Source organism: Schistocerca nitens, chromosome 3, assembly GCF_023898315.1.
Source record: "Schistocerca nitens isolate TAMUIC-IGC-003100 chromosome 3, iqSchNite1.1, whole genome shotgun sequence".
Taxonomy (NCBI): Eukaryota; Metazoa; Arthropoda; class Insecta; order Orthoptera; family Acrididae; genus Schistocerca; species Schistocerca nitens.
The window spans coordinates 866,805,900-866,832,545 of record NC_064616.1 but is presented as its reverse complement, the minus strand read 5'-3'; the positions used below and the strand labels follow the sequence as shown (position 1 = coordinate 866,832,545).

Genomic DNA, 26,646 nt, shown 5'->3' with positions numbered 1-26,646 from the left:
GCTGAAGTGCTTTTCTAAACAAAGATAGGCTGTTCCTTAAGGATAAAAACATCCAAAGCTGTACAGTGGACAGCAGCTATACAGTATAGTACACATTTGGCTATTTCATAGTGTATACTTAAAATATAACAAAACTAACAGTATTTAGACACATTGGCATTATTTATTTCTATATGGGGCATTATACAACTTTCCACAGAGAAAAATTCTAGTACCCCAAACACAAGCTAAAGATACACTCTGTCATTATACTACTTGGTATGAAAGTCATAAAAAAATTACAATTCTGTTTTTCTCAGTTTTGTAGCATTCAATCTATGTGGCTTTCTCCTGCACTAAAAAAGCATTTTGAAGTCAGGCGTCTCACCGTCCTCATTCCAACTCCCCCTCTCTCCCATTCCCTTTTCTCCTTTTTGTTTGAAGGAGAGGGATGGGAGGGAGGCAGGGTAGGAGTTATAAGTAGCTCATTGGGGAAATAAGAGCCAAAAACTCTGGAATAATAATTATTAATACAATGAGGAACACTAAAAGTTTAAAGCGTAAGATAAAGGCTGACAGCCTTTAATCAACTTTTAGCTGTTTGGTTCAAACATAACAAGTGTCATTTATAAAAGGTCTGTGCTCAGACAATAAGAAACCTTGTTTTTCAAGAACCTTACAACAAAGTTATTGCTATTTTTTCAAGCTCACTTGTAGAATTGCAACCATTTGGTTCTTTTAACAAACTTCTTACAACCAATAGATACCAACAATGGTAAGATCAAGTCACAATGTGGGATTACATTTGAAGTTATGGGCATGGCATTGGTTGCTGGGCTGTTTCACATTCAAAACTATAAATTACTGTAATTTTTGACACATTTTTTTAACTGTTAATTATTATGATGGGACCACTGCCAAGTCATATCAATGCTTTACCAGTTATAAAAACATCACATATTATTATCTGCCTTATTTGGTTTGCCTATTCCTCTACCGTCAATCTAATCCTTTTCCCTGTTCATTTACTTAAGAACATAATGTCTATGTACTTTCTAATCTAATATTTCTATAATTACCACTATCACTACTTCAACTAGAACTTGTAACTACTGTGGCAACTGCTAAACAATATCTGTATTTAGTGTTACACAGACTAGGCATACTACCTAAGGAGAGCACAATGGCTGCCTTGGAATGATTTATTATTTTTTTTAAAATTTTATTCACAACTTCAAGTCATACACCTAGTTTCATTACCAGTTTTGACTTCTTAGCAAGTCATCACTTGATATTTTGAATATTTTATGTGGTAACTCGTCAACTAAATGGGCCAAGAGAAGTACACACAATGTAAAGATATCTGCACTCTGACTGTTGTTCTAAAAATCAGGGCACAGATATATTCACATTTTGAGCACCTCTTCTGGCCTGTGACAAGTTACCACTTAATATATTTAAAACCATCTGACAATGACATTCTAATTAAACTAGTTCTGTTTCATGAGAGCATCACAATCCTTCCATATAACCTTATACATTGCTTCAACTGCTCCTGGTTGTATGATGCAATGTACAATGTACCTAACAAGAGCAGTATTGTTTTGTTCATTAACAGTGGGGTAATAACAGTAACAATCAATGACCTTCTTTACAGAGCTATCTGTAAATACATCTGCAGAAATACAGGAAGACAACAAGATTCCTGAACTAGTCTATGCACAATGGGGTTTGAATCCAACTGCTTCAGATTTTTAGATCTAGTAATTTATGACCATTTTTTTGATTTAGCCTAACTATTAAAACAATAAGAGTACACTGAGTAATCTGTTTCTTGTATTTGAACAAGTTCAATAACCTCTATTTTCCATTTCCTGTCTTCATGAAATAAGCTCGGATACACAGTGAATTACTTCATCTTTGACATCATCTAGTTATTATCCTAAAAGCTGGAGGAAGTAAGGTTAATTTTTTGCTGTCATGTATTTTACTTCAAGCCAAACTTGCTTAACTAAGTTCCAGTTCAGACTGCAATGCAATGAGCCCAAGATATATGACAGACATTCATTCAACCATGTATTCCAAGTGTGTCTTTTGTACAAAGGTATGAAGGCAATTGTCAGCCTGTAGGTTGCTGAGGGAAACGTAGACAGGTAAACCTCACCCTGTATGCTTTCATTATCTATGTTTTTGCTTGTACACTGTTCATTTTTAAACTGAGCAGAACAGTAATTCATTATGGCACAGTGGTTACATTGTGCACACTCTTCTAGTGTGGCCAAATAAGTCCAAAATGACAAAGATGCCCACTGAACTGAGGCAGTAGCATAAATGTTGCAAATGGATACACTGTTCTTATTTCAACCGAATGATGCCCGTGATGACTACATGAAACATACAGGGTGTTTCAAAAATGAGCGGTATATTTGAAACGGCAATAAAAACTAAACGAGCAGCGATAGAAATACACCGTTTGTTGCAATATGCTTGGGCGCTGTGGTCTGAGAAACTCTATAGTACGATATTTTCCACATATCCACCATGTGTAGCAATAATATGGCGTAGTCTCTGAATGAAATTACCCCAAACCTTTGACAACGTGTCTGGCGGAATGGCTTCACATGCAGATGAGATGTACAGCTTCAGCTGTTCAATTGTTTCTGGATTCTGGCGGTACACCTGGTCTTTCAAGTGTCCCCACGGAAAGAAGTCACAGGGGTTCATGTCTGGAGAATAGGGAGGCCAATCCACGCTGCCTCCTGTATGTTTCGGATAGCCCAAAGCAATCACACGATCATCGAAATATTCATTCACGAAATTAAAGACGTCGGCCGTGCGATGTGGCCGGGCACCATCTTGCATAAACCACGAGGTGTTCGCAGTGTCGTCTAAGGCAGTTTGTACCGCCACAAATTCACGAAGAATGTCCAGATAGCGTGATGCAGTAATCGTTTCGGATCTGAAAAATGGGCCAATGATTCCTTTGGAAGAAATGGCGGCCCAGACCAGTACTTTTTGAGGATGCAGGGATGATGGGACTGCAACATGGGGCTTTTCGGTTCCCCATATGCGCCAGTTCTGTTTATTGACGAAGCCGTTCAGGTAAAAATAAGCTTCGTCAGTAAACCAAATGCTGCCCACATGCATATCGCCGTCATCAATCCTGTGCACTATATCGTTAGCGAATGTCTCTCATGCAGCAATGGTAGCGGCGCTGAGGGGTTGCCGCGTTTGAATTTTGTATGGATAGAGGTGTAAACTCTGGCGCATGAGACGATACGTGGACGTTGGCGTCATTTGGACCGCAGCTGCAACACGGCGAACGGAAACCCGAGGCCGCTGTTGGATCACCTGCTGCACTAGCTGCGCGTTGCCCTCTGTGGTTGCCGTACGCGGTCGCCCTACCTTTCCAGCACGTTCATCCGTCACGTTCCCAGTCCGTTGAAATTTTTCAAACAGATCCTTTATTGTATCGCTTTTCGGTCCTTTGGTTACATTAAAACTCCGTTGAAAACTTCGTCTTGTTGCAACAACACTGTGTTCTAGGCGGTGGAATTCCAACACCAGAAAAATCCTCTGTTCTAAGGAATAAACCATGTTGTCTACAGCACACTTGCACGTTGTGAACAGCACACGCTTACAGCAGAAAGACGACGTACAGAATGGTGCACCCACAGACTGCGTTGTCTTCTATATCTTTCACATCACGTGCAGCGCCATCTGTTGTTGAAAATTGTAACTACTGTAATTTCGAAAGTTTGTCCACCTGAAAATGTACTGTTGTCCCAAGCATATTGCAACAAACGGTGTATTTCTATCGCTGCTCGTTTAGTTTTTATTGCTGTTTCAAATATACCGGTCATTTTTTAAACACCCTGTATCATCACCAGAACAGCTGTGTCATTAGTTGCCATTATGCGGAAACAACATTATACTTCCACGCGTTTTTTCCACTGTCACATCACTGTCCTAAGGCTGTAACTATGCCCATGAGAGATTCTGCTTTGGACCAGAAACATTTTTCAAGTTTACTGTTCAACAACATGCAATGTGCCTTATTTATAATGTTCTTATTCATCCATTCACTCCCTCTATTTTGTTGTGGTGTATATCTCTTCATAAATTCATACTAGATTCCCTCCTCCTCAAAGAGGCTTTTATCTCATTAGACAGATATGATACAAGAAATTAGGGCTCATATGAAGACATACAGATGGTCATTTTTCCATCGCTCTATTTGCAAGTGGAACACAAAAGGAAATGAGAAGCAGTTGTACAGGGTACCCTCCACCACACATCATCATATGGTGGTTTGCGGAGTATCTATGTAAATGTAGATGTAAATATTCACCTCTATCATCAGTGCTGAATCTACTAATTCTCAAACCAAAAAGAGCAGTTGCCATTGCTTCATGCTGTTTAACATATTCCAGTACTTTGGATTTATTCCGCATCACATATATAGCTGTAAAATGAATATAGCTATCTATAAATGTAATGATGTACCTTTTTCAATCATAAGACATGGGGGTAATAGGACCCACATCATCACTGTGTACTAGTTCCAGTGAAAATATTGCTCGTCCTCTTCAGATTGTGTGGAAGTCTTGTTTGCTTGTCTTCCATGCAGATGGTGCATGATTCTGGTATCTTCGGACCTTCAATGTTCACTCCTTCCATGTATTTCGGAAGCAACTTTAGATTACCAAAATTAAAGGGTTATAACCTTTGATCTCAAATTTGCAGTATTTCAAAAAGAAATGTCTTGCAGGGGTTTCTGGCGAATTCCAGAGTGTATTTTTTCCACCTAATTTTTCATTGCTGTGGCAACAACATCCTTTCCTTTATGAATAGTTGCTCTTTTGCTCTCAAATACGACTTTGAAACCACTGGTCTCCAGTCAGTGCACTGACATCAAGTTGTGAACCAGTCCAACAACAAATAAAATATTTTAATTGAAATTGAAACTACCTTTACATCGATATATCTGACAACACTCATTTCACCAAATTGCTTTGCCTTCAAAACAGACTGAGATTTTGCAGCATTTATCACTACTGGTCTTTCAAGCGTTTCCACATTATCAACGTCTTTCAAGCCATAGTGCTTATTACAACTGGTCTTCAAGCATTTTCACATTATCAATGTCTTTCAAGTCATTCACAAAGTGTTCTCTCACATCACAGTCCAAATACCACAATACCGAACCATTAAAAATACCAGTATAAAAACAATATGCATCCAAGCTCTCAGCAACTTCTTGAGAGTCACAGCTTACTGAGTTTGCAGATCCTTTCTTGTTTTTGTTCCTTTTATTACAGTCATTTCTTTTGTGTCGCAATTCACCGCAGCTACGGATTTTCAGCTAAACTGTTTTTCTCTACCTGAATTGTGCTTGTCACTTTCGCCAAGATTTGTGAACTTCTTTTCCTTTTAGTTTTCCCATTCTCATATATGTTACACACTGTTTTCTGTCCCGAGTCTACTGCAGGTTTCTTCTTATTGTTTGCATGTTTATTTTTTTTATCTACGAGCCTATTTTTCACAAAGATTAACTTAAGATTTTCCATGGATAATGTCTTGAATGCAGTTATTGTCTCATTCTTGTGTCATTGTCAACAAAAGAGGACACACATCAGTTTCTTCAACCGCTGCATTATTCGACTGAAGATCATGTATCAACTTGTCAAATTCTAAGGAATTATCAGTCAATACACCTACTGTTGGACTGAATTCCAATTCCAGTAACTACATAAAAGTGTCTAGCAATGCTTTTCCTTTCAAATGTGTCATACAAGTTTTTCCACACTCGAAGTGCACTGTTACAGTCTTTCATGTATTCCAAATAGCTGCCCTCAATCCATTCCATTATTCTTGAATGACACTTTTTATCACTCTTATTTTTTTGAGTTGTTTGTATTTCTCAGTTCATTACTCTTCCGGGTCTCTTTCTTGAAACTTCACTTTTTATGTGCATTCTTCTGCAATGAAATAAAAAAAAATCTGCTTCATCTAATACATTTTGCATTCGAAAGTTCCAGTTTCCAAAATTGTTTCCATCAAAAAGTGGAACATGATATTTGCTTTCATATTCTTCACACATTTTGTTGTTCCAAAAACATGAACCAGAAATACAAATACAGTAAAACTTCATTTACATGTTTTCCACTTATATGTTTTTCTCACTTATACTCTTTTTTTTTTTCTTTTCTTTTCGTATCCCAGCGCCCGCATCTCGTGGTCGTGCGGTAGCGTTCTCGCTTCCCACGCCCGGGTTCCCGGGTTCGATTCCCGGCGGGGTCAGGGATTTTCTCTGCCTCGTGATGGCTGGGTGTTGTGTGCTGTCCTTAGGTTAGTTAGGTTTAAGTAGTTCTAGGGGACTGATGACCATAGATGTTAAGTCCCATAGTGCTCAGAGCCAGAGCCGCATCCCAGCAAAATATCCACAGCGTGCACAAGTTGATGATGCAGTGTTTCAGAGTGGGTCGCCGGGAAGTGGATTGGTAAGGCCGATATTAAGACTATAATAAAATTTGATAGTGTAATAAGGAACTTTTTCAAAGTTAGGCATTGGTCAAATTTTCTTTGATCAAATCTAGTGCCTCGCCTTAGATTTGATCAAAGGAAGCATTCGTCTTATGTTTACTGCATGGAGAAATCAACCACTTGGAGCACTAGCATCGCTGCAGCTATCTGACACACAATGTTTGTCACTATGACTCCCAAATTTACATGGTGTGTCACATATGTAACAAAATTGATAGAAATATTCGAGATGGATGAAGCACTGTGTAACTTCAACATCCTGAATACAAAGACAGAATAAAAAGTGAGAGCTACAAAAAAATTGTGGATGCTATTAGCCATGAAGTACAGCCAGGATATACCCCCAAGAATATAAAGGAGTAAATCTACAACTTCTGTGGAAATAAAAATTTTTCATGACTGAAGATATTTATAACGCACTGAAGGAGGAATACGTGAAGGCAAATAAATTTAATACATACTGCAAACGTTTCTCGCATTATTTTCATCAATGTGCACTGCAGCATTAGAGCGCTATACCAGTACTGTAAACTAGAGTAGCTAGAAATCACAGAATTACGCTAAGTCTGTCTTTTGCGGATGTAGCATTTCTGAGGAGAGTGTTCAGCTTCATAATATGAGGAGCCACTTTCTTGAGCACATATTGAAATGTACTCTCGCCATTCCCAAAGGCATTTTCATGCGACAATGATGAAAACCTCTTCACTACAGAACCCATGACTATCGTTGAGATAGTTCAATGTGCATCACGGGACCTGGACAAGGAAGAAACTGATGATGAGGATGATACAGAGGAGCCTCAGCATTCCTCCATGATGTTTAACAATGCAGTAAATGCATTTGAGATAATTAAATGATTTGTGATGCACCACAAATGTTTCTGACAAAATAATGACAGAGTCATCCCATTTTGAGGGTAGAGTGTACGCTATTGCCGAGTCAAAGAAAAAACAAGCAAAAATTATGAACTTTTTTATGAAATGATGTTTTCTTCTGTGTCTAGGTTTACATTTTTGTTTGTTAAGTACAGTACCTAGTAAGCCTATCTAATGTTTTGTAGAATGTAACCTTTTATTTGCTGGATTTTTCATTTGTGTTTACCAATTAATTTGATAGTATGGTTCTATATTTCATACATATGTTTTTCACACTTATACGCTGTTTTTCTGTAGTCCATTGAAAAATGTATAAACAAAGTTTTACTGTAGTATTATTTAGTTTTAAAGTAAACTTCCAACTATTTTATATCCATATCTGGACCCATAACCTGTTGAGAAAACAGTTTGCAGAGCATGGTTGCAAGCAAGAAACATTTAGGTTGGACTGATTTATTCACTGTAGAAAAATATCCTTCATCAATTACGTCCCATTGTCAGTAGCCAGGGTACCAAGAACAAGTTACAACAGTTATGGGCCAACTTGCCTCAGGAGCGGATACACCAGCTTTATTACACCACTCCCATATGAACCAGGGCATTCAATCCAGGGCAGATTGGGTACAATGTCAAAATAATAAGTGGGCTCATACTGCAAAGTTTCTTGTAAATTTGACTCAATTTTGTAATCAAAATGGATGCTTCAGTTTTGTTGTCAGGCAGTGTATTTGTGATTCAGTATCCACCACTTCTGGAAGATTCTAAAAACTTTCGCATTTGTAATTTTTGTATATTCTAGAATATTCAATGTTTGTATAAATAGCAGTACTCTCCACCCAGGACTTCAGTTCTATTCTGTTTGTATGTTTGTGTTATGTAATAAATATGCTTTCTGTGCTAAGTGTTGTATTTCACTGATGACCCTATTTTTGGACTGAATTTTACTATAGTTACAATGTGACAGTACCTCTGCTACATTGATAATAGTTCCAAAATCCCCCATACCTCTCTCTTTACTTTTTTCATTCCACCTGCACAATCCCTGTCATGCAGTTCTGTTGATGTATCATTATTTCAATTGGACAGAATTGTTTCATTATAAGAAATGCGGATGACAGTTTCAGTAGGACTGACATTGCTGTAAATATAATGTTTACTACTACTACAACTACTACTATTGCGTATTAACTCACGTACGAAGTACACTTCAATGTTAACTGCAAAGAGAGTTTGTAAGGATGCCTGGTTAGATTTATGAGAGGGCCTCAAGTTCTTAATCTTGCCATGTGAAATAAATCAACAGAATCAGTGTATACTGTGGTACAGAATATGTTTGCACTACATTTTCATGCAATCTGCAGGGACAGTTTCATATGTATTCAAATAACACTGTCATAATTATAGTCTTTATTGGCTGGCCCTATCTAAACTTCCAGACAGCAGTGCATTCTGTCACATGTAATTTCAGTTCTGCAGTGGTCTGAAGCTAGGAAGTGAAACATTGTCAATCCACATTAAATATGAAACCAACAATAGCATGAAACAAGGGTCATAATTTGAGATGGCATCTTATTACCGAAACCTTGACTTCTAAGTAGTTCCATGAATGACAAAAATAGCAAGCCAAGATGATATTCATATTTTGAATGCCCGTAACCAACCACAAGTAAGAGTTACTGAGAACATACTCGTTTTGACAAAGGTAGTATGACCATCAAGCAAAACAAATAAATCAGTATGTTGCCAAGTTTCTGCACTGTAGCATTAAGCATGCTCATTCTCATATGCTAAACCACTAGTTTTCCAAAATCGGCTAATTGTGTCATGGAGGTTCATACACTCTAGAAGATTCCTGGTTCAATTGAATGATTGGCTAGGAAGATCTCATGACAAATGGGGTAGCTTAAGTCCTCCAGCAATGCACATTAAAAAATACCAAGGAGATTTAAAAAAGTTTTAAAATTGGTATGTGGTACATACATGTTGCTCATTTCACTCACAATTTCTGAAATGTGTCCAGTTTATTAAATGGTATCAATGATAAACGTCCTTATGTAGGCTGCACACTTGTGCTTTGGTGACATACATGAATTTACACATCTAAAACTTGTGTTATAGTGGGTGTCTAAGCTTGAAGTTACAGGAAGATGGAAAGAAGATTAGGAATTAATGCCCCCATTGATGATAAGATCATTATACATGGGGCACAAACTCAAATTATGGAAGCACAGGGCATAAAACTGACCATGTCATTTTCAAAAGAACTTTACTGGCATTAAGAATTTAGTGATTTAGGGAAACCATGGAAAACATTAGTCTAGATGGCCAAATGGGGATTTGAACCATCATCCTTCTGAATGTGAGACCTGCAAAGTTACAGGAATAGTTTTCATATTTCACACACACACACACACACACACACACACACACACACACACACACACAAAAACCATTACTGTAACAGAGCCCATCTCTCACATGGAAGGCCTACCATCTGTCACTGAGGATAAACAACTACAATAATTCTTTTCAAACAACTATACTTACAAGGGAGAAGAAAAGAAACTGCTGTTTCACTCACATGTTGTTAACATGATGTGTCCAAGCGTACTACGTCCTACATACATATATAAGTACATGGAGCTGGCAGAATGGGTCAAAAATCCATGTCAGTACCAAGTGTGGCTTTATCTAAAAATGTAAGGTTTGTAAGGTAATGCTTGTCTGTGAAAGCCTTAATAAAACCTTCAGCAGTAATTGACGATGCACTTTCATTCAATACCTACACAGTTTACTATGGACACACATTTAAAAACGCTGAACTTATTTCTTTCTTCAGACTCAGCTTCTCTATAAATGATATTATTATTGTCAACTAAGTTCACTGACAAGAAAGAACTTTAAAACTGCATTTAATTAAAGAAAAATTACATGTTCAGCATAACTGATTTACTCCTTCTATTACTTTATTCCATCAAGGATCTTCTATTACCGTATTTATAACAGAATGTTCATTTTATTAGATGACCCTTAGATTGTCATCCGTGGACAGCGAAATGAGATGTCAGGATGACAGCGAATTTGTTTAATTAACCTCTTTATTCCACCCTTTAGTAGTAGTATATTGGGAACAATTTGGTGGAGACACCCAGTTTCCACTCATATGAAAGAACAAGTGTCTGGCATTGCTGACAGCACAAAGAGCAAGGCCGAGCGAGGTGTCACTCAAATGCTGCTGTCAGCGACGTCTCCAGCTGTGAGCGCGATGACAGCATGGCGGTGCAGTTGATGATAGGCGTGGTTTCCCTCCACCAAACAGGAAGCTCCCTGCTCTGGTGGTGGCTCTCTCATGACCCAGGGCAGGCTGCCGCATCCCTTGGTCAAACAGCAGACACCGTACTTAATTCCAGGGTATCTACCTGTGTTTCACAGGTGTCGTGGTGTAGGCTTTGATACTGAGATGAATGTACTCTAAAAACTTCCATGGTGGCAAGCGAGGAAAGGCTTCTGTCCTTCCACAAGTGTACCACAGCAACAGCTTTGCTATACCACACCCAGAAGACTCTGCTTTGCAACACCTGTCGGCTGTGTTTTGCTTCGCAACGCATAAAACTCTCGACTGCCTGCAGTCTGTTGCAATTCACTTCCGGTCTGGCATATTTTTTGACAGAATATGGTCAATATGATACACTGCCCTCCTTTTTATCAAGACCTTGTCCCCCGGGTCAACCAAACCCTTTCTACTAGGGTTCCTGGTGACCAGCGCCCTGTTTCCCCTCTTGAGAATTATTCTAACAGTTGGTTTCCTTAACCCTATCACTTAATCTTATACATTTCTACAAGGCCTCTTGCCCTTTCCCTTAACTCAAACACTATCGAACTTATTTCATTACTAGGCTTCTTGCACAATAACTTCTAACTCTCTATTCCCAACTCAGAAGCTAAAATGAACCAATGATCCTTAATACTACCCCCTTGTGCATTCAATGTTGTCTCTTACTGGTATTGATTTTTCAAATATCAATTTACATCCTGCTTTCCAGGGAGACTCATCCCTTCTTCTGGTTTAGGAGAATGTTTACAAAAAATGGTTCAAATGGCTCTGAGCACTATGGGACTCAACTTCTGAGGTCATTAGTCCCCTAGAACTTAGAACTAGTTAAACCTAACTAACCTAAGGACATCACAAACATCCATGCCCGAGGCAGGATTCGAACCTGCGACCGTAGCGGTTTTGCGGTTCCAGACTGCAGCGCCTTTAACCGCACGGCCACTTCGGCCGGCTCGAATGTTTACAGACTGCATTAATTCTGGCCCTAGAGTTTGATTCAAGCTCGTTAGATTTGTAGCAGATAGCACTTCCATGGGCTCCTCTGGCCAATACAAGCGAGGCTGTGAAATATGAAGATGAATAATCCCTGAAATCATGGTGAGCAGATGGAAAGTAAACCTCATTATCTTGCATGCTGTTCAATTTAATAGCAAACCACTCCCATTTCATTCTAGTCTCTTTACTGCTCAAAACAACTAGCCCCTATTACCATCTTGCCAAAGGTAGAGTAAGTACAACCAATGCACACTGACCTGCTAAAAGTAAATTCTGGTTCGATCACTTCTTTATTGCATTCTCTTACCTCCTTTTGCCCCATTAGCAATTTCACTGTTGAGGAATCATGCCCCTCTCTTATTAACATATTTGGACAGACTGTAATTTCCCCTTGGTAGCATTTTTGTAGGTTTGCTTCCTCAATTTCTACTTATCTTTCCTTGTCTTTTGCAACTAATAATAGTCACTGTGGTTTTACTGTTACGAAGTTCTTCAACATTCCCCACTTAAGGATAAGCATGAACTACTAGGTCTACAACTTTGCTTCTGCCATTTTTTCTTTTTTTTTCAAAGTTTGGGGCTTTATTGTGAAAAACTTACAAAAAAATTATGATTATAGTATTGCCCATCACTGGCCACTACATTCTCCCATCTTTTGGATAGCATACGAATCCCGTGGTGAAAGAACTGGGCGTCTTTTGTGGGAATCCAGAATCGATTCAATTTTGCACTTATTCATATGATCGGAAGTGCTGGTCAGCCAGACTGATTGAAAAAGATGGTAGTCAGAGACAGCAACGTATGGAGAATACGGTGAGAGGGATAGGACTTCTCATTTCAATGTTTCCATGTATATTTTGATGGGTTTTGCGACATGGGGTCGAGCACTGACCTGGTGCAAAATTACATTTACGTGTCTATCGCTGTATTGTGGCCATTTGTGTTTCAGCGCTGGGCTTGAATGCATCAATTGCTTTCGATAATGATGTCCTGTGACTGTCTTTGTCTGTTTCAGTAGCTACAAAAACGTTCTGTCTTTCCCCGCATGACAGTCTTCGACATCAAAATCGCCCTTCTTAAGGCATTGAAATATTATTCTCTGCACGTTCTTCCACTAATAGTTCCCTCATCATTGGTCTTATCCAGCATTTTAAGAGCCACAGCCGCAGAAATTCATGTTAAAGCAGAAAATTAAAACTTCCCACAAATGGCGAGAAACGGGTATGTAAGTTGACGTACTTAATCAAGAATAATCTCATGATTCAATCACAAATCGACTAATATTTTTATGGCATTGTGTTTACAGATGCTTAAGCTTATTGTATTATGCCTATGACCAACCACCTGATCCCCACTTGCCCCAACTGCCATCTATTGCAAAACGGTGGAAGCAAAGTTGTAGACCTAATATGTAACACTTGTAATGCGCTTGTTTCCCTCCTACTGGTATTGAAACGGTAAACCTTTCCTCTATCAGTTCTTACCAATACTGTAGCTACCTTGAAATAAAAAGGTAAGTTTTTGTGCTCGGGTTCTAACACCCAAATCCAGCAGCAGTTCCTCCTGCACTCTCATTAGATCCTCTAAATACTGTTCTTGCAACAAGAAGTTTACCCCTGGCTGACCTCTTACAACATGCTGCAAAGCCTCCTGTAGTTCTGTTGCTTTCCCTCATACTTCCCACACACTACCTTGTACAGACTACAACCATTTTCTCTTTACTACTTTCCTATGTAAGATTCATACTTTGATTTGTAGTTCCCTGGTATTTTGATTAATTACCTCTTCTGCAGCTCTGGTATATCACCGCATTATCTCACCTTCTCTGCACCTTACCTATTGGCAGGAATACCTACTACTTTCCTCCTCCTCCTCAAATTCACTGCTTATACTAATTACACTAACTCTATACCTAACCCAAAAAAATATTAAATGACAATCTCCTAGGCATTAATCAATATGGGTTCCTCATTACCGGTTCATTCAAAACCTTTTGTTTATCTTCCAATACCTTTCCTCTCACTCTCCCTATCTGTTCCACATCTCCTATCCCTGTAATAACTTCCAAACACCCTGGAAAATGTTCTGACTACCCTACATGCACAACTGTCATTCTCTCCAGCAACTAAATCTTCACACTTACTGGCCATGCGGTCTCTACCATTTGGTATGGCCCTTGATACTTCCAGAAAAACTTCGTCTTTCCTTTGGTGTGTAGGAAGTTATAGCATCACCCACTGGCCAACCTTACATTGTGGCATTCTTCTGAATTGATAGTATCCCCAGGGTGATAAAATCACTGTTTTGTGTTGATCCTGCAGTGCAGCCTCTATCTGGTGATAACCACTATTCAAATCCATCATTGAAAATCATCTGCATTGCCCTAAATGATCCAAGGTTTCTGCGATGTTTAGCAAAGGGTAGGCAGCCGTCGTGGTTTTTGTGTTTTGGTGCCTGTAATATCAACAAAACCTATATTTTTGTGTTCCATCTGTTGATTTTTTGACACAATGACTATTCCTGCCTCCTCCCCATGGACTATTATTTTCTTCAATTATTCTATCTTTCAGCTGTTGATTGAGCAATTCCTCCAAAATTGGCTGTAAGTAGCTAGGAATTCTGTATGGTTGAGGTAGACTGTTGATTCATTTCCCGCCAGTATGGGGTGCTGTGTAATATGCACAGCTGGTTGTTAATGGCCCTTTTGGAGAAAAGGGAACCTTAGATTCCAAAAGTAATTTTCCCATCCATTCCCTATTGCTTTCCTCTAGGTGCTTCACTTTTTCTCTAAATGCAGTTTCACTGGCACCTGGAGATTGTCAATAGCCAATACCCCTTGCATTCCATTCTTCTTCCTCAATATTAGTGATTACTAACCCCTTTGTTAATCTTATGTCCTCTACGCTAAAATTATGTATAAAAGGGGCACCTTCTTTTCACCATTCATTTCTTGTATGCATAAAATACTTCTTTTAACTAAGCAACTCACCTAATCTAATACTTCATTCTCTTCTAAAAGTTCCACCACACACAAAATTCCTATGCAGGGTGAACTCAACACTGACCTAAAGTGATTTCCCAGTACCCTTAGGTACAAAAATGGGCAAATCAAGTCTTAGTGTGGCCATTCATTGTTTAATCCGTTAGTCTTTCACGACAGACTCCCTTCACGATATCATTACAATGGCAGTGGCTTCACCTAACACAAACATTATTCTGTCAAATTCCATCTAATGCTGATGAATATCGATTATGGCAACCCCAGAATCATATCGTAGCCCTCACTCACATGTGGCACAATTTCTACACATTGTTTAAACTGAACCATATCCACGCAAAATTCTATGTCCAGCGATCCAAATGGTGTGACATCTTTACCCCCACTCCATACAATCACACAATCTGTACTGTGGTGAGTCCCCTTGCTTATGTTTCACCAGATCACTATTGGCGACCGACACATGCACCCGTGTATAATAATTTCCTGCAACTCTTTTTCCTACTATTCCTCTTATCGCACAATCCACCTCTGCATACAATTTCATAGCATCCGATCTTACTGGGAATGACTGTAGATGGACCTGGGGTTCCCATTGGCATTTAACACATTTTTTTCCATGGTCCACTACTTCAAAAACCATTACTTCCTCTTACTTTATTAACATCACCCTGAGGCTTGCGACACTATGTCCTTACATGAACCATTTGTCCACACATGAAACATTTTATACCAGCTACAAACACTGTCCATTTATCCTGCTTTCAGTTCACAAATCAATCTCCTCACATTCTACAGCTAACCATAATGCTGTGCGCAAATCCATTGGACCCCCTTGTCCATACACGTCTTGACATTTCTGAATGCAACCCTCTTAAAAAAGCATCGAGCAGACTTTGCTCAGCTTCTTCCAAAATAATTTCATTGACTGTAGCATACTGTCCTAATTCATAGATACATCCATTAACTTTCCTTATATTACCCGCAGTTTGTTCCCCAATTTCCGAATTTTTCTTAGTTATTACCCCTAATTGTTCCCTATAGAGCCTGGCACTATTTTCTTTCACATATCTCTGAATTAACTCTTCTTTAAATCCTTCAAATGTTGTGGCTCCCTTAAGAGCTTCTGTATACCCTACATTAAGTTTTAGCTTCCCCTGTTAGTCTCAATTTTGCAACATTCAATAATTCCTTATCACACTAACACTCCAGCTGAGCCATATTCCCAAGGTCTCCCACAAAGGCCTGAGCATCCCCAGTTGCCTTACCAGAAAAAGAAGCAATTAAAATTTCGACTGACAAATCTAAACCCCATAGTGACAATCACGATTCTACCAACACAGACAGTTCTGTGTTATGCGCAGTTAATTGCGCAACCTTTTTTAACAATACACGCACAGCTTCCAGCTCTGACACACCTTGCATCTCTGGTTCTGTCACAGCGTTGGCCGTGACAATGCTCATTTTGAGAACTGACATCCACAAGCCAAGAAAACAAAATGTATTAACTTAATTCTTAGGTCTAACCATGAGCCATCTCAACTCCCAGCATTCCCTAGCCATATGCCCCAATGATTACGTGTATAACATTTTGCTGGAACTGGTTTTGTGAATGGCACCGAGTGACCCTCAAGGTTACACTATGCACAGTTAACAGGAACTATCCGATTGTGACTTCCATTACCTTTAAAATTAGGCAAATCCCACTGGTTCTCTACTCACAATAAAATCTACTTTCCAAAATGCATGGCCATTGAACCCTTTCTCTATGACCAAAACACAATCAGAAAAATTTTTGGACTGACCATACCATAGACTGTAGGTTTCAAAGTTGTTCTAAGAATGTGATGTTAATGTTCTGACACCAGTGTTGGATTGTCACCCTTGGAGAGTGAAATGAGATATCAGGGCGACAGTGGTTTTGTTTAACTAACTTCTTTATTCTGGCACTTGGTCATAGTACATCAGGAACAGCTTGGTGGAGATGTCCAGTTGCCTCTCATTTGAAACAATAAATGTCTGCCATTGCTGACAGCGCAAAGGGCGGGTTCAAGCGAGGCATCACTCGAATGCCACTCTCAGTGGTGCTCTGGCTGCAAGCGTGATGACAGAGTGGTGGCACAGCTGATAATGGCCGTGGACACCCCTCCCCCTCTTCCACCTATGAGCTGGTAGCTCATTGCTCTGGCAACGGCTCTCTCGTGAGTCAAGGTCGAACAGTGGAGCCCATACTGCATTCCAGGGTGTCGCTCCAGGTGTCACAAGCTCATGGTGTAGGCTGTGATACTGAGATGAGAATATATTATTAGTACACGAATGGCTGAGTACTTATATGCTCCAGACTACGTTCATTTAGGGCTTAAGTTGTGTACTCCACACACTTCTGTGGTGACAGGTGAGGAAAAGCTTCCGTCCTTCCACTAGCATATTGCAACATCAGCTGCTGCTAACGAATAACACTCCCACTTGCCTGCCTGCCTGCCCGCCTGCCTCTGTTCCAACTTGCTTCTGCTCTGGCATATTTTTTGGCCGAATATGGCTGATACATTACAATATATTACTGTAATATAACTATATGAAGGACCTTAAAGCTTAATGTGCTTACCATTTAATGCTTAAACTACATTCTTAACAGTGATGCAAGAGCAGCTGCAACTAAGTTACCTGCCGACCAAACAGTCCTACAGCTTGCAACTGTTCCTTGTATCTTGACTTAATATCAGAATTATCTCCATCAACAAATGCTTCAAAGCTGTCTTCATCCTGAAAGAACAACCATGATCAAGTTACTTGTTTTCAACAGAAACTGATAATATCACATTATCTAAAAATGCAAGACACTCTCTAAACAATCATTTAGTGTTACTTACATCGTCCTTCCTTATACCATGTGGTGGGAATAATCGGGCTTGTACATAGGTGTCAAATATCTGAACAACATAATCAGTGACAGTGCTGCCTGTTATGGAATACGTATCTTGTAATATTGACACCCACACTTCCAACATATTGTCAAAAGCATCAATAAAGTATTTCTCTTCAGAGGAATTCTACAAAATAAAAGCACAATATTTAGTCTACAATCAAGGATATCTGCTTTGATACAAAATTTGTAACAGTTAACTGTTGGTTACAAATAAAAATGTAAACCTCTTAAAATACTACATGACAGTGACAGACCATAAAATAATATGAATCTCACAAGAACTTTGAAATTTTGAACTGTCTCAAGTGACTTCTTGCTCACTGCTATTTAAATGACACTATTTGCTTATATATAATAAAAATGAATATTGTTATGATTTAAATATTATTATACTGTATTATAACAAAGCTGAAAATAATCTGTGTTAAGCCATAGCATTATGACAACAAAGCGAAAATTATTTGGCCTGACACTGGAAGATGTTCTGGTCGGAAATTTCCATCCCCTAAGAGCAATTCCGGAAGGCTGGTCAGAAAGTTCCATCCCCTAAGAGCAATTCTGGAAGGTCTGCAAACTACACATCTACAGTGGCTAAAGATTCTTCACAAGGTATAAAATGATTTCCAGCCACAAATTTCTTTAAATTTGGGAACAGATGGTAAATATGGTTGACATTCCAACAATTCATATTTCAAATAACTGAAGAAAGTTAATCTCCCCTCCCCTCTCCTCTTTAGGTACACCAAGTCTCATCCATGGTAACAAGTAGGCAAATAAAATCAGCTGGATTCTTTTACTGTGCTGAATCTTTTTGTTTTGTTTTGCAAATGATACAAACATTCCAATAAATAGAAAATTGAGAACAGTTTTAGAAAGACCGGATAAAGAAAGTTTCTTGGCTGTTAATATATGATTCCGAGACAATTCTTTGTCACCAAACTTTGAAAAACCACACTCTATGCAGTTTGGAACTTTAAAAGAACAGCCCTTGCCCCTCCTCCTGCCAATTTATGCTGAAAATATAGCAAACAGATTGAAGAGATTGACAAAGTGAAACTCTTGATATTACAGCTTGGTAATAAATTTAACTATAAGGGGCATACTACTGGACTGCACGAGTGCCTAAACAATTTTTATTTGCAATTCAGATGTTGTCACACATTGATGATATGAAAATAAAAAAGCCAGCATACTTCACTTGCTTTCATTCTGTAATGTAATATGGGATAATGTTTAGCGTAATTCATCAAGCCAAGGTAAAATTGTCAGACTCCAAAAATGTGTAATACAAATTATTTGTGGTCTGAATTCGACAATGTCCTGCAGAGGTCTGTTTGAAAAACTGTGGATACTAACTACTGCATCCCAGGATATTTATTCCTTAATGAAATTTGTCATTAATAATATATCTCTTTTCCAAATCAACAGCACAGTTTATGGAATTATTCCCAAGTTTAACTACTTATAAAGTTCAGTTTAAGAGTAGCCTAAAGGATTAATTGGTGGCCGACTTACTCCGCTTCAATGGTGAATTTGTTAATGGTACCAACTTACATGTTGTATTATTAATATTGTCAAACAATGTGAGTATTATGTACAACTTGAGTTCTGCACATCTTCAGTGCAATAATGTGATCAATGTAAATAAGTGTTGTAACATGATTTTTGTCCTTGATGATGGGTGTCTACAATAGCCTAAGAATTATCATATACACCATAGTGCATCGTACATTTACCTGTTTTGTGACAAGTTTGTGATAAATTTTTAAATGAAAATATGTTAAAGATTGAAACTACCTGGCAGATTCAAACTATGTGATGGACTGAGACTTAAACTCGAGACCTTTGCCCTTCATGTGCAAGTGTTCTGCCGATTGAGCTACCCAAGCATAACTCACAACCCATTCTGACATATTTACTTCCTCTACTACATCGTCTTCTATCTTCCTTGCAAAAGGCAAAGGTTCCGAGTTCGAGTCTTGATCCAGTACCAGTTTTAATCTGCCAGGAAGTTTCACATCAGTGCACACACTGCTGCCGAGTGAAAATTTCGCGTTAAAGATTTATTGACTTATTCCACATTCACGTAAGTTCTGTGGAAGATACATTACCATACATTTTTATCTTCATAGATCTGTATTGTGTATCCTTGTTCAATGAAATATTCTACATTCTCGAGGATTTCCTCCCTATGGATCACGTGGAGCAAAATGTACATTTAGTGTTATCTTGGTTTTTAATGTCATTTAACAAGTGAGACACCTATTTTGGACAAAGCTATTTAACAGTAAATTTAAAATGTATCATTCATGCTTATGCTATCAGCTGTTTCATACAACTTTATCCACTAATCATCCAATTCCATATTGTGTAATCTCCAATTGTTTTCACCTGTGGTTAAAGTTTTGGGATATCTTACGAGTTTCTCCCAACGGTGAACACTGAGTATTCTGAAGCTAATGAGCTAATGTTCATACTGTTTGAAAACAATATACAGATCCAAAAAAGATATAAAACCATCTCAAGAGTATTACAAGGCTAACAATTATAGAGGAAACAGATATTCTCCTTGCTGAATTGAGACATGTCATAAGATTAGGTCATTCTCAAGATAGGTCTGTTACATTTCCAGTACCAGTGGCAGCAGAGAGGATTCAGTTAAGCAGAAAGAAACCTACTTCAGGATGTGAAAGAGCTTCTTGATTTTCTGTGTATTCACTACGCAAAATGCTACATTTGTTCTGGATGGGATGTACAGAGATCTAGTTCAGGTTTCTGGGTGATTAACATGATGTCTCTTAAGCAATTACAAAGGAGAAAGTAAATCTGCACTACTAAAACGTCTAGAAGTTTAAACCAGATGATGTAAATAGTGCAGTTAAACATGGTGATGAGTGCTATGCTTATGAGTGAGCTACTCACCAGCAAAACAGCATGTGTGCAGGTGCCGTAACATACTATAAATGGCAATATTCTAAATCTACCAAATAAGTAGGGAGATACAAAAAGGTCACTAACCCAATTCTGCCATAACTGCATTTAAAAAGAATTTGGTGGTTTCAAGGTGGGTCAAGTTTGCAAATAACTAGCAACAACAAATATTGCCATTATTCCATCCTGGATTTTCCATTGCTTAACATTAATATAAGGATGACATAAGTGAATAATTAGAACGTATGAAGAATGCAGTTCTGTGGCAAGCAGAAAAAAACATATAGTGACTATGGACACTAACATGTGTTCTATATTGCGGAATAGTGTCTGCATTGACGCAATGAATTTAATGATCATAAACAGGCCTACTAAACCACTGACATATCAAAATAGAGCAGGTGCTAATTCAAATATTGGCATAATAGAAGCAGGATATTAACGTGTAGTAGTTATATGGTAGTCTATTGTAAGAGATCATAACACAATATACAAAGTTGTGAAGTATAAACGAGATGTAAAATCTCGAGGGTACATGATCACTACATGATTCAAAAGCTTACTGGTCACTTTTAAGGGGATGTTTTAACTTAGCAGAGTGGCAAGAGGATAATCTCAGCCTTAAAGAGAGAACAAGCAGGCTGGGAAAGACAGTAAAAACGTAAACATAAACAGTGCAGTTATTGTTCTAATGCGAAAACGGAACGATTTATTTGACATTCAACAGGGCATTGGCTTTTGGACCACGGGTGGAGGGTGGAAGCACTTCCAAAACAGATAAGTTTGTAAACTGTTCCTGTGTCAATTATATGCAGAACAAAAACTGATGGAGAGATTCACTCAGCCCTGAATAAGGATGACCGCTTGCAGCCTTACTTTTTCAGTAGACTTTGACATTTCACCTGTCCCCCACAGCCATAGTAATAGAGTGCTGAGATTTTCTGTAATAGATTCTAAAACTTTAAATAAGTTCCACTTAGTGTTGGCCAACTGGCCTTGTTCTCTGCATGCCCAGGCTAGTATCAGATGTCATTTGTGGCAGTACACTTTGTTTCTAAGTTGTCCAGACCATTTTTTCTTGCATTCCAGACACTATGAGGGTGAGTCTTGTAAGTGTTTAAGTGTTTATGCAGAGGTCATATTGCAGAAGTATACCACTGCAAAATGGGCACCAAGCATTAGCACTAGAGAATTCAAATTAATAACATTTTAGGCAGTTATTATATGTTAATGCCAAATGACATTTTGCCACATGCTAAACTGAAAGATGTTCTAGTGACATTCATTTTTGATACCAGTGCGTCAGTCTCAGTCATTAAGTCTACATACTTTAGTTAGTGTATTCCCTTGCTCAGTGAAGTGCAGTCAAAGCTGTGGGGTTCTGGCCACCATGAGATGCCACTTTTAGGTTGTGCAACCGACAGTCCCTTATAATAATGTATCTCTTCGTTGTGTAGAATCCACCAGTGGAGAACACTTTTGACTTTGGTGTGTATTCCGCCTTTGGATTTTCATTACATCATGAAGTGCACTCCACTGGCTCATCTGCACCCCCGTGAAGCTAATGATACACATTGTACACAATTTGAGCAATTTTTTGAATCAGGTTTGGGGAAGGCAGTTTACTCACAACGCCACACTGTCTTCAAGCCAACGGCAAGTCCGTGACTGGAAAGCACACCCAATTCTGTTGGAAATTAAGAATTAGGTTACGACTTAACTAGACAGATTATAACAACAACAGGTTTTGTTCCCCATTTTCTACAATCAGTGGGCATCATGGTTAATGGTGGTTAAAAATCCTGGAGGCTTTCTTCAGTCATGTGGAGACTTCAAGCAAATAATTAATGTGCAACCACACATTGATTCTTAACCCTTGCCTTCTTCAAATGACCTTTTTTCTAAACATTCTGGAAAAAATTATTTTCTAAAATCTATTTTGTTGAAGCATATTTTCACTAGTCTCTAGATGAAAATTCGAAGACAAGTTATAGCCTTGAACACACCATTCAGACTGTATCAATATAGCAGGTTGCCTATCGACATGGCCAGTGTCCCATCATGTTCCAGAGGTTTCTTGAACTTGCTATTGCAGGGATTCTGTATTGTGTGAATTATCTTGAAGATATCTACAACTATTTACATACTCCACAAGCCACTGTATGGTGCACGGTGGAGGGTACCTTGTACCACGACTAGTTATTTCCTTTCCTTTTCTTTTCCACTTGCAGAGTGAGGGAAAAAGGGCTATCTATATGCCTCTGTACATAACCCAATTTCTACCTTCAGTGTCCTTATGCGAAGTGTATGTTGGCAGCAGCAGAATCATTCTGCAGTCAGCTTAATGCCAGTTCTCTACATTTTCTCAAAAGTGTTTTGCAAAAGGAAATTTACACTTTGTTCTAGTAAGATCAACAGTGCAAAAGTTTGCTGCTGAAGTGTGTAATTCCTATCCAAAACTAAAAAATACAGAGTAAATAGGATGTAATCAATACACCTGCACCACAATATTCAACTGATATATGCAATTACAGTAATAACAGAGGCGAGAATAAGGAAGTTCCCATAAAATGAGCGTATGAGTGCCCTCTTCACTAATTACTGTGTTGTCCAAAGATGAATTCAGTTTTTTCTTTATCATTTTTAATCAGTCAAACAAAATGCTGCCAGTTTCCCCCTCCAGCCCCCCCCCCACCACCACCATGGATTCCAAATGGAATGTTTCACTAAATCAAGTCAAAGGTGGGGCACACAATGGAGTGCAGTGCTGGTGTGTCTGGGACAGACTATACCTTCTATACCTTAAGCACCAAAGAGGTGCAGCCTAGTGGCCAGTAGAAGCTTAGCTTTAGAGATAGATATAGGTAGGGCAGAAGAAGATTAGGGAACTTATCGTTAGAGATGGAGCACAGACTAAAATAGGAAAGGGATGGAAAGGCAAATCATCTGTGTGCTTTTCAAAGGAACCGTTTTGGCATTTGACTTGTTCAACTGAGGACAACTACCAAAAATCTGAGTCAGGATGGTTAGATGTGGAGCTGAAGGTCGCTCCTTTCAAGGAAGTGCAGTTTACACTTCTGTGAAAGACTGCTGGGTCTGCATATCGATCCAGCTCTGCGAGCACTTAGGGTCTACCTAGCTCCCTCGCTGTGGATGACACAACTGATCATTGAATAAGATGGTCTTGTTGATCTGTATTTGTATATCTTCAATCTGTCCTGAGTAACACAAAAAACAATAAACATTGTCTCAGATAAAGGATCTGTGAAGAAGGCACTTCAAGATGTTTATTGTTTTAAGAAATGATGCTTTTAATTTTAAAATTCCTTAGTTGCAGTAAGCACAACAACTAAGAATCATATGTGAGACTCAGAAATCACACTAACCTTTCAAAACTGAAATGTCCCATGTATAAAAATTGCATCACAAATACAATGAGAATGGTCAAAATTAATACACTTTTTTTCTGCATAAAAAATAAAAATCAAACAGTGGAAAATCCAGGGTGGAATAGTGACAATATTGTGAAAAGGATAGAATAATACTCAACATATAACATAAATGTTGAGTTGCAAATAGGCACAACGAAAAGACTGTCAAACAAGTAAGCTTTCAGCCAAAAAGGCCTTCATCAGAAATATATATATATATATATATATATATATATATATATATATAACAGAGGGAAACATTCCACGTGGAAAAAATATATCTAAAAAGAAAGATGATGAGACTTACCAAACAAAAGCGCTGGCAGGTCGATAGACACACAAACAAACACAAATATACACACAAAATTCAAGCTTTCGCAACAAACTGTTGCCTCATCAGGAAAGAGGGAAGGAGAGGGAAAGACGAAAGGATGTGGGTTTTAAGGGAGAGGGTAAGGAGTCATTCCAATGATGATGAGACTTACCAAACAAAAGCGCTGGCAGGTCGATAGACACACAAACAAACACAAATATACACACAAAATTCAAGCTTTCGCAACAAACTGTTGCCTCATCAGGAAAGAGGCAACAGTTTGTTGCGAAAGCTTGAATTTTGTGTGTATATTTGTGTTTGTTTGTGTGTCTATCGACCTGCCAGCGCTTTTGTTTGGTAAGTCTCATCATCATTGGAATGACTCCTTACCCTATATATATATATATATATATATATATATATATATATATATATATATATATATCTAAAAAGAAAGATGATGAGACTTACCAAACAAAAGCGCTGGCAGGTCGATAGACACACAAACAACCACAAATATACACACAAAATTCAAGCTTTCGCAACAAACTGTTGCCTCATCAGGAAAGAGGGAAGGAGAGGGAAAGACGAAAGGATGTGGGTTTTAGGGGAGAGGGTAAGGAGTCATTCCAATCCCGGGAGCGGAAAGACTTACCTTAGGGGGAAAAAAGGACAGGTATACACTCGCACACACACCCCTAAGGTAAGTCTTTCCGCTCCCGGGATTGGAATGACTCCTTACCCTCTCCCCTAAAACCCACATCCTTTCGTCTTTCCCTCTCCTTCCCTCTTTCCTGATGAGGCAACAGTTTGTTGCGAAAGCTTGAATTTTGTGTGTATACTTGTGGTTGTTTGTGTGTCTATCGACCTGCCAGCGCTTTTGTTTGGTAAGTCTCATCATCTTTCTTTTTAGATATATTTTTTCCACGTGGAATGTTTCCCTCTGTTATATATATATATATATATATATATATATATATATATATATATATATATCAAGCTTTCGCAACAAACTGTTGCCTCATCAGGAAAGAGGGGAAGGAGAGGGAAAGACGAAAGGATGTGGGTTTTAAGGGAGAGGGTAAGGAGTCATTGCAATCCCGGGAGCGGAAAGACTTACCTTAAGGGGAAAAAAGGACAGGTATACACTCGCACACACACACATATCCATCCACACATATACAGACACAAGCAGACAGTTTGTTGCGAAAGCTTGAATTTTGTGTGTTTGTTTGTGTTTGTGTGTCTATCGACATGCCAGCACTTAGTTTGGTAAGTCACATCATCTTTGTTTTTAGATATATTTTTCCCATGTGGAATGCTTCCCTCTATATATATATATATATATATATATATATATATATATATATATATATATATATATATATATATATATATATATATGTGAGCATAAATGCCACTATCATACACACATGACCACAGTCTGGCTGCTGGGGGTAGACTGTGGGCAGCAGCTCAAGATGCGAGGAGCAATATGGGTGGTGAGGGTAAGGAGAAGACCGGGGAGCAGTGGAGGGGTGGAAGATGATAAAGTACTGCTTGGAGGAGTGAAAGGAAACATAAGGTTTAACTTCCCATCAATCAGAAGCTCAGATGGAAATGACAAGGAAAGAAATCAACTGTGTCAATTTCACAGGAACTTTCCTACCATTTGTTTCAATGAGTTATGCAATGTTTGGTTGAGGAAGAGAAAATTAGAAAATTTAATGTTAATGCTAATGTAACAAAATTTTCTGTGAAGGAGGTAAGCTCTTGACTCAGTGTCATTGATACTATATTACTGTTTGTGATGGCAAAGGCAGCTACGCATAAAACACTTTCTAGGGGATACAAGTCTACTGCTTCAATCTGTCATATATAATTTCACCAATTCTGGTTTAACACCAGAGACACAATGGAACAAGAAGGTTCATCTGAATATGACAGTGGATGCCCCACTGATAGTACTGAGAACATTGTGCCATCTGGGAGTCTCATACAGCACTCTGTCTTCAGGCCACGAATGGCCTTTTAGGACCATCCGACCGCCGTGTCATCCTCATAGGAGGATGCGGATAGGAGGGGCATGGGGTCAGCACACCGCTCTCCCGGTCGTTATGATGGTATTCTTGACTGAAGCCGCTATCATTCGGTCGAGTAGCTCCTCAATTGGCATCACGAGGCTGAGTGCACCCCGAAAAATGGCAACAGCGCATGGCAGCTGGATGGTCACACATCCAAGTGCCAGCCACACCCAACAGCGCTTAACTTTGGCGATCTCACGGGAACTTGTGTATTGACTGCGGCAAGGCCGTTGCCC

At 38.8% G+C, this 26,646-nt stretch overlaps 1 protein-coding gene across 2 annotated transcripts in view; it reads right to left on the bottom strand.

Moving 5' to 3' along the window:
* The window catches only part of LOC126248904 (exportin-4-like), a 239,542-nt gene that overhangs the window by 125,364 nt on the left and 87,532 nt on the right, over positions 1-26,646 (bottom strand). For both annotated transcript variants that reach the window (XM_049950379.1, XM_049950380.1), the window contains 2 exons: positions 17,596-17,775; positions 17,390-17,488 (listed from right to left, as the gene is read on the bottom strand). In XM_049950379.1, the coding sequence (XP_049806336.1) occupies positions 17,390-17,488; positions 17,596-17,775 (279 nt within the window). The remainder of the gene's footprint in view (positions 1-17,389; positions 17,489-17,595; positions 17,776-26,646) is intronic.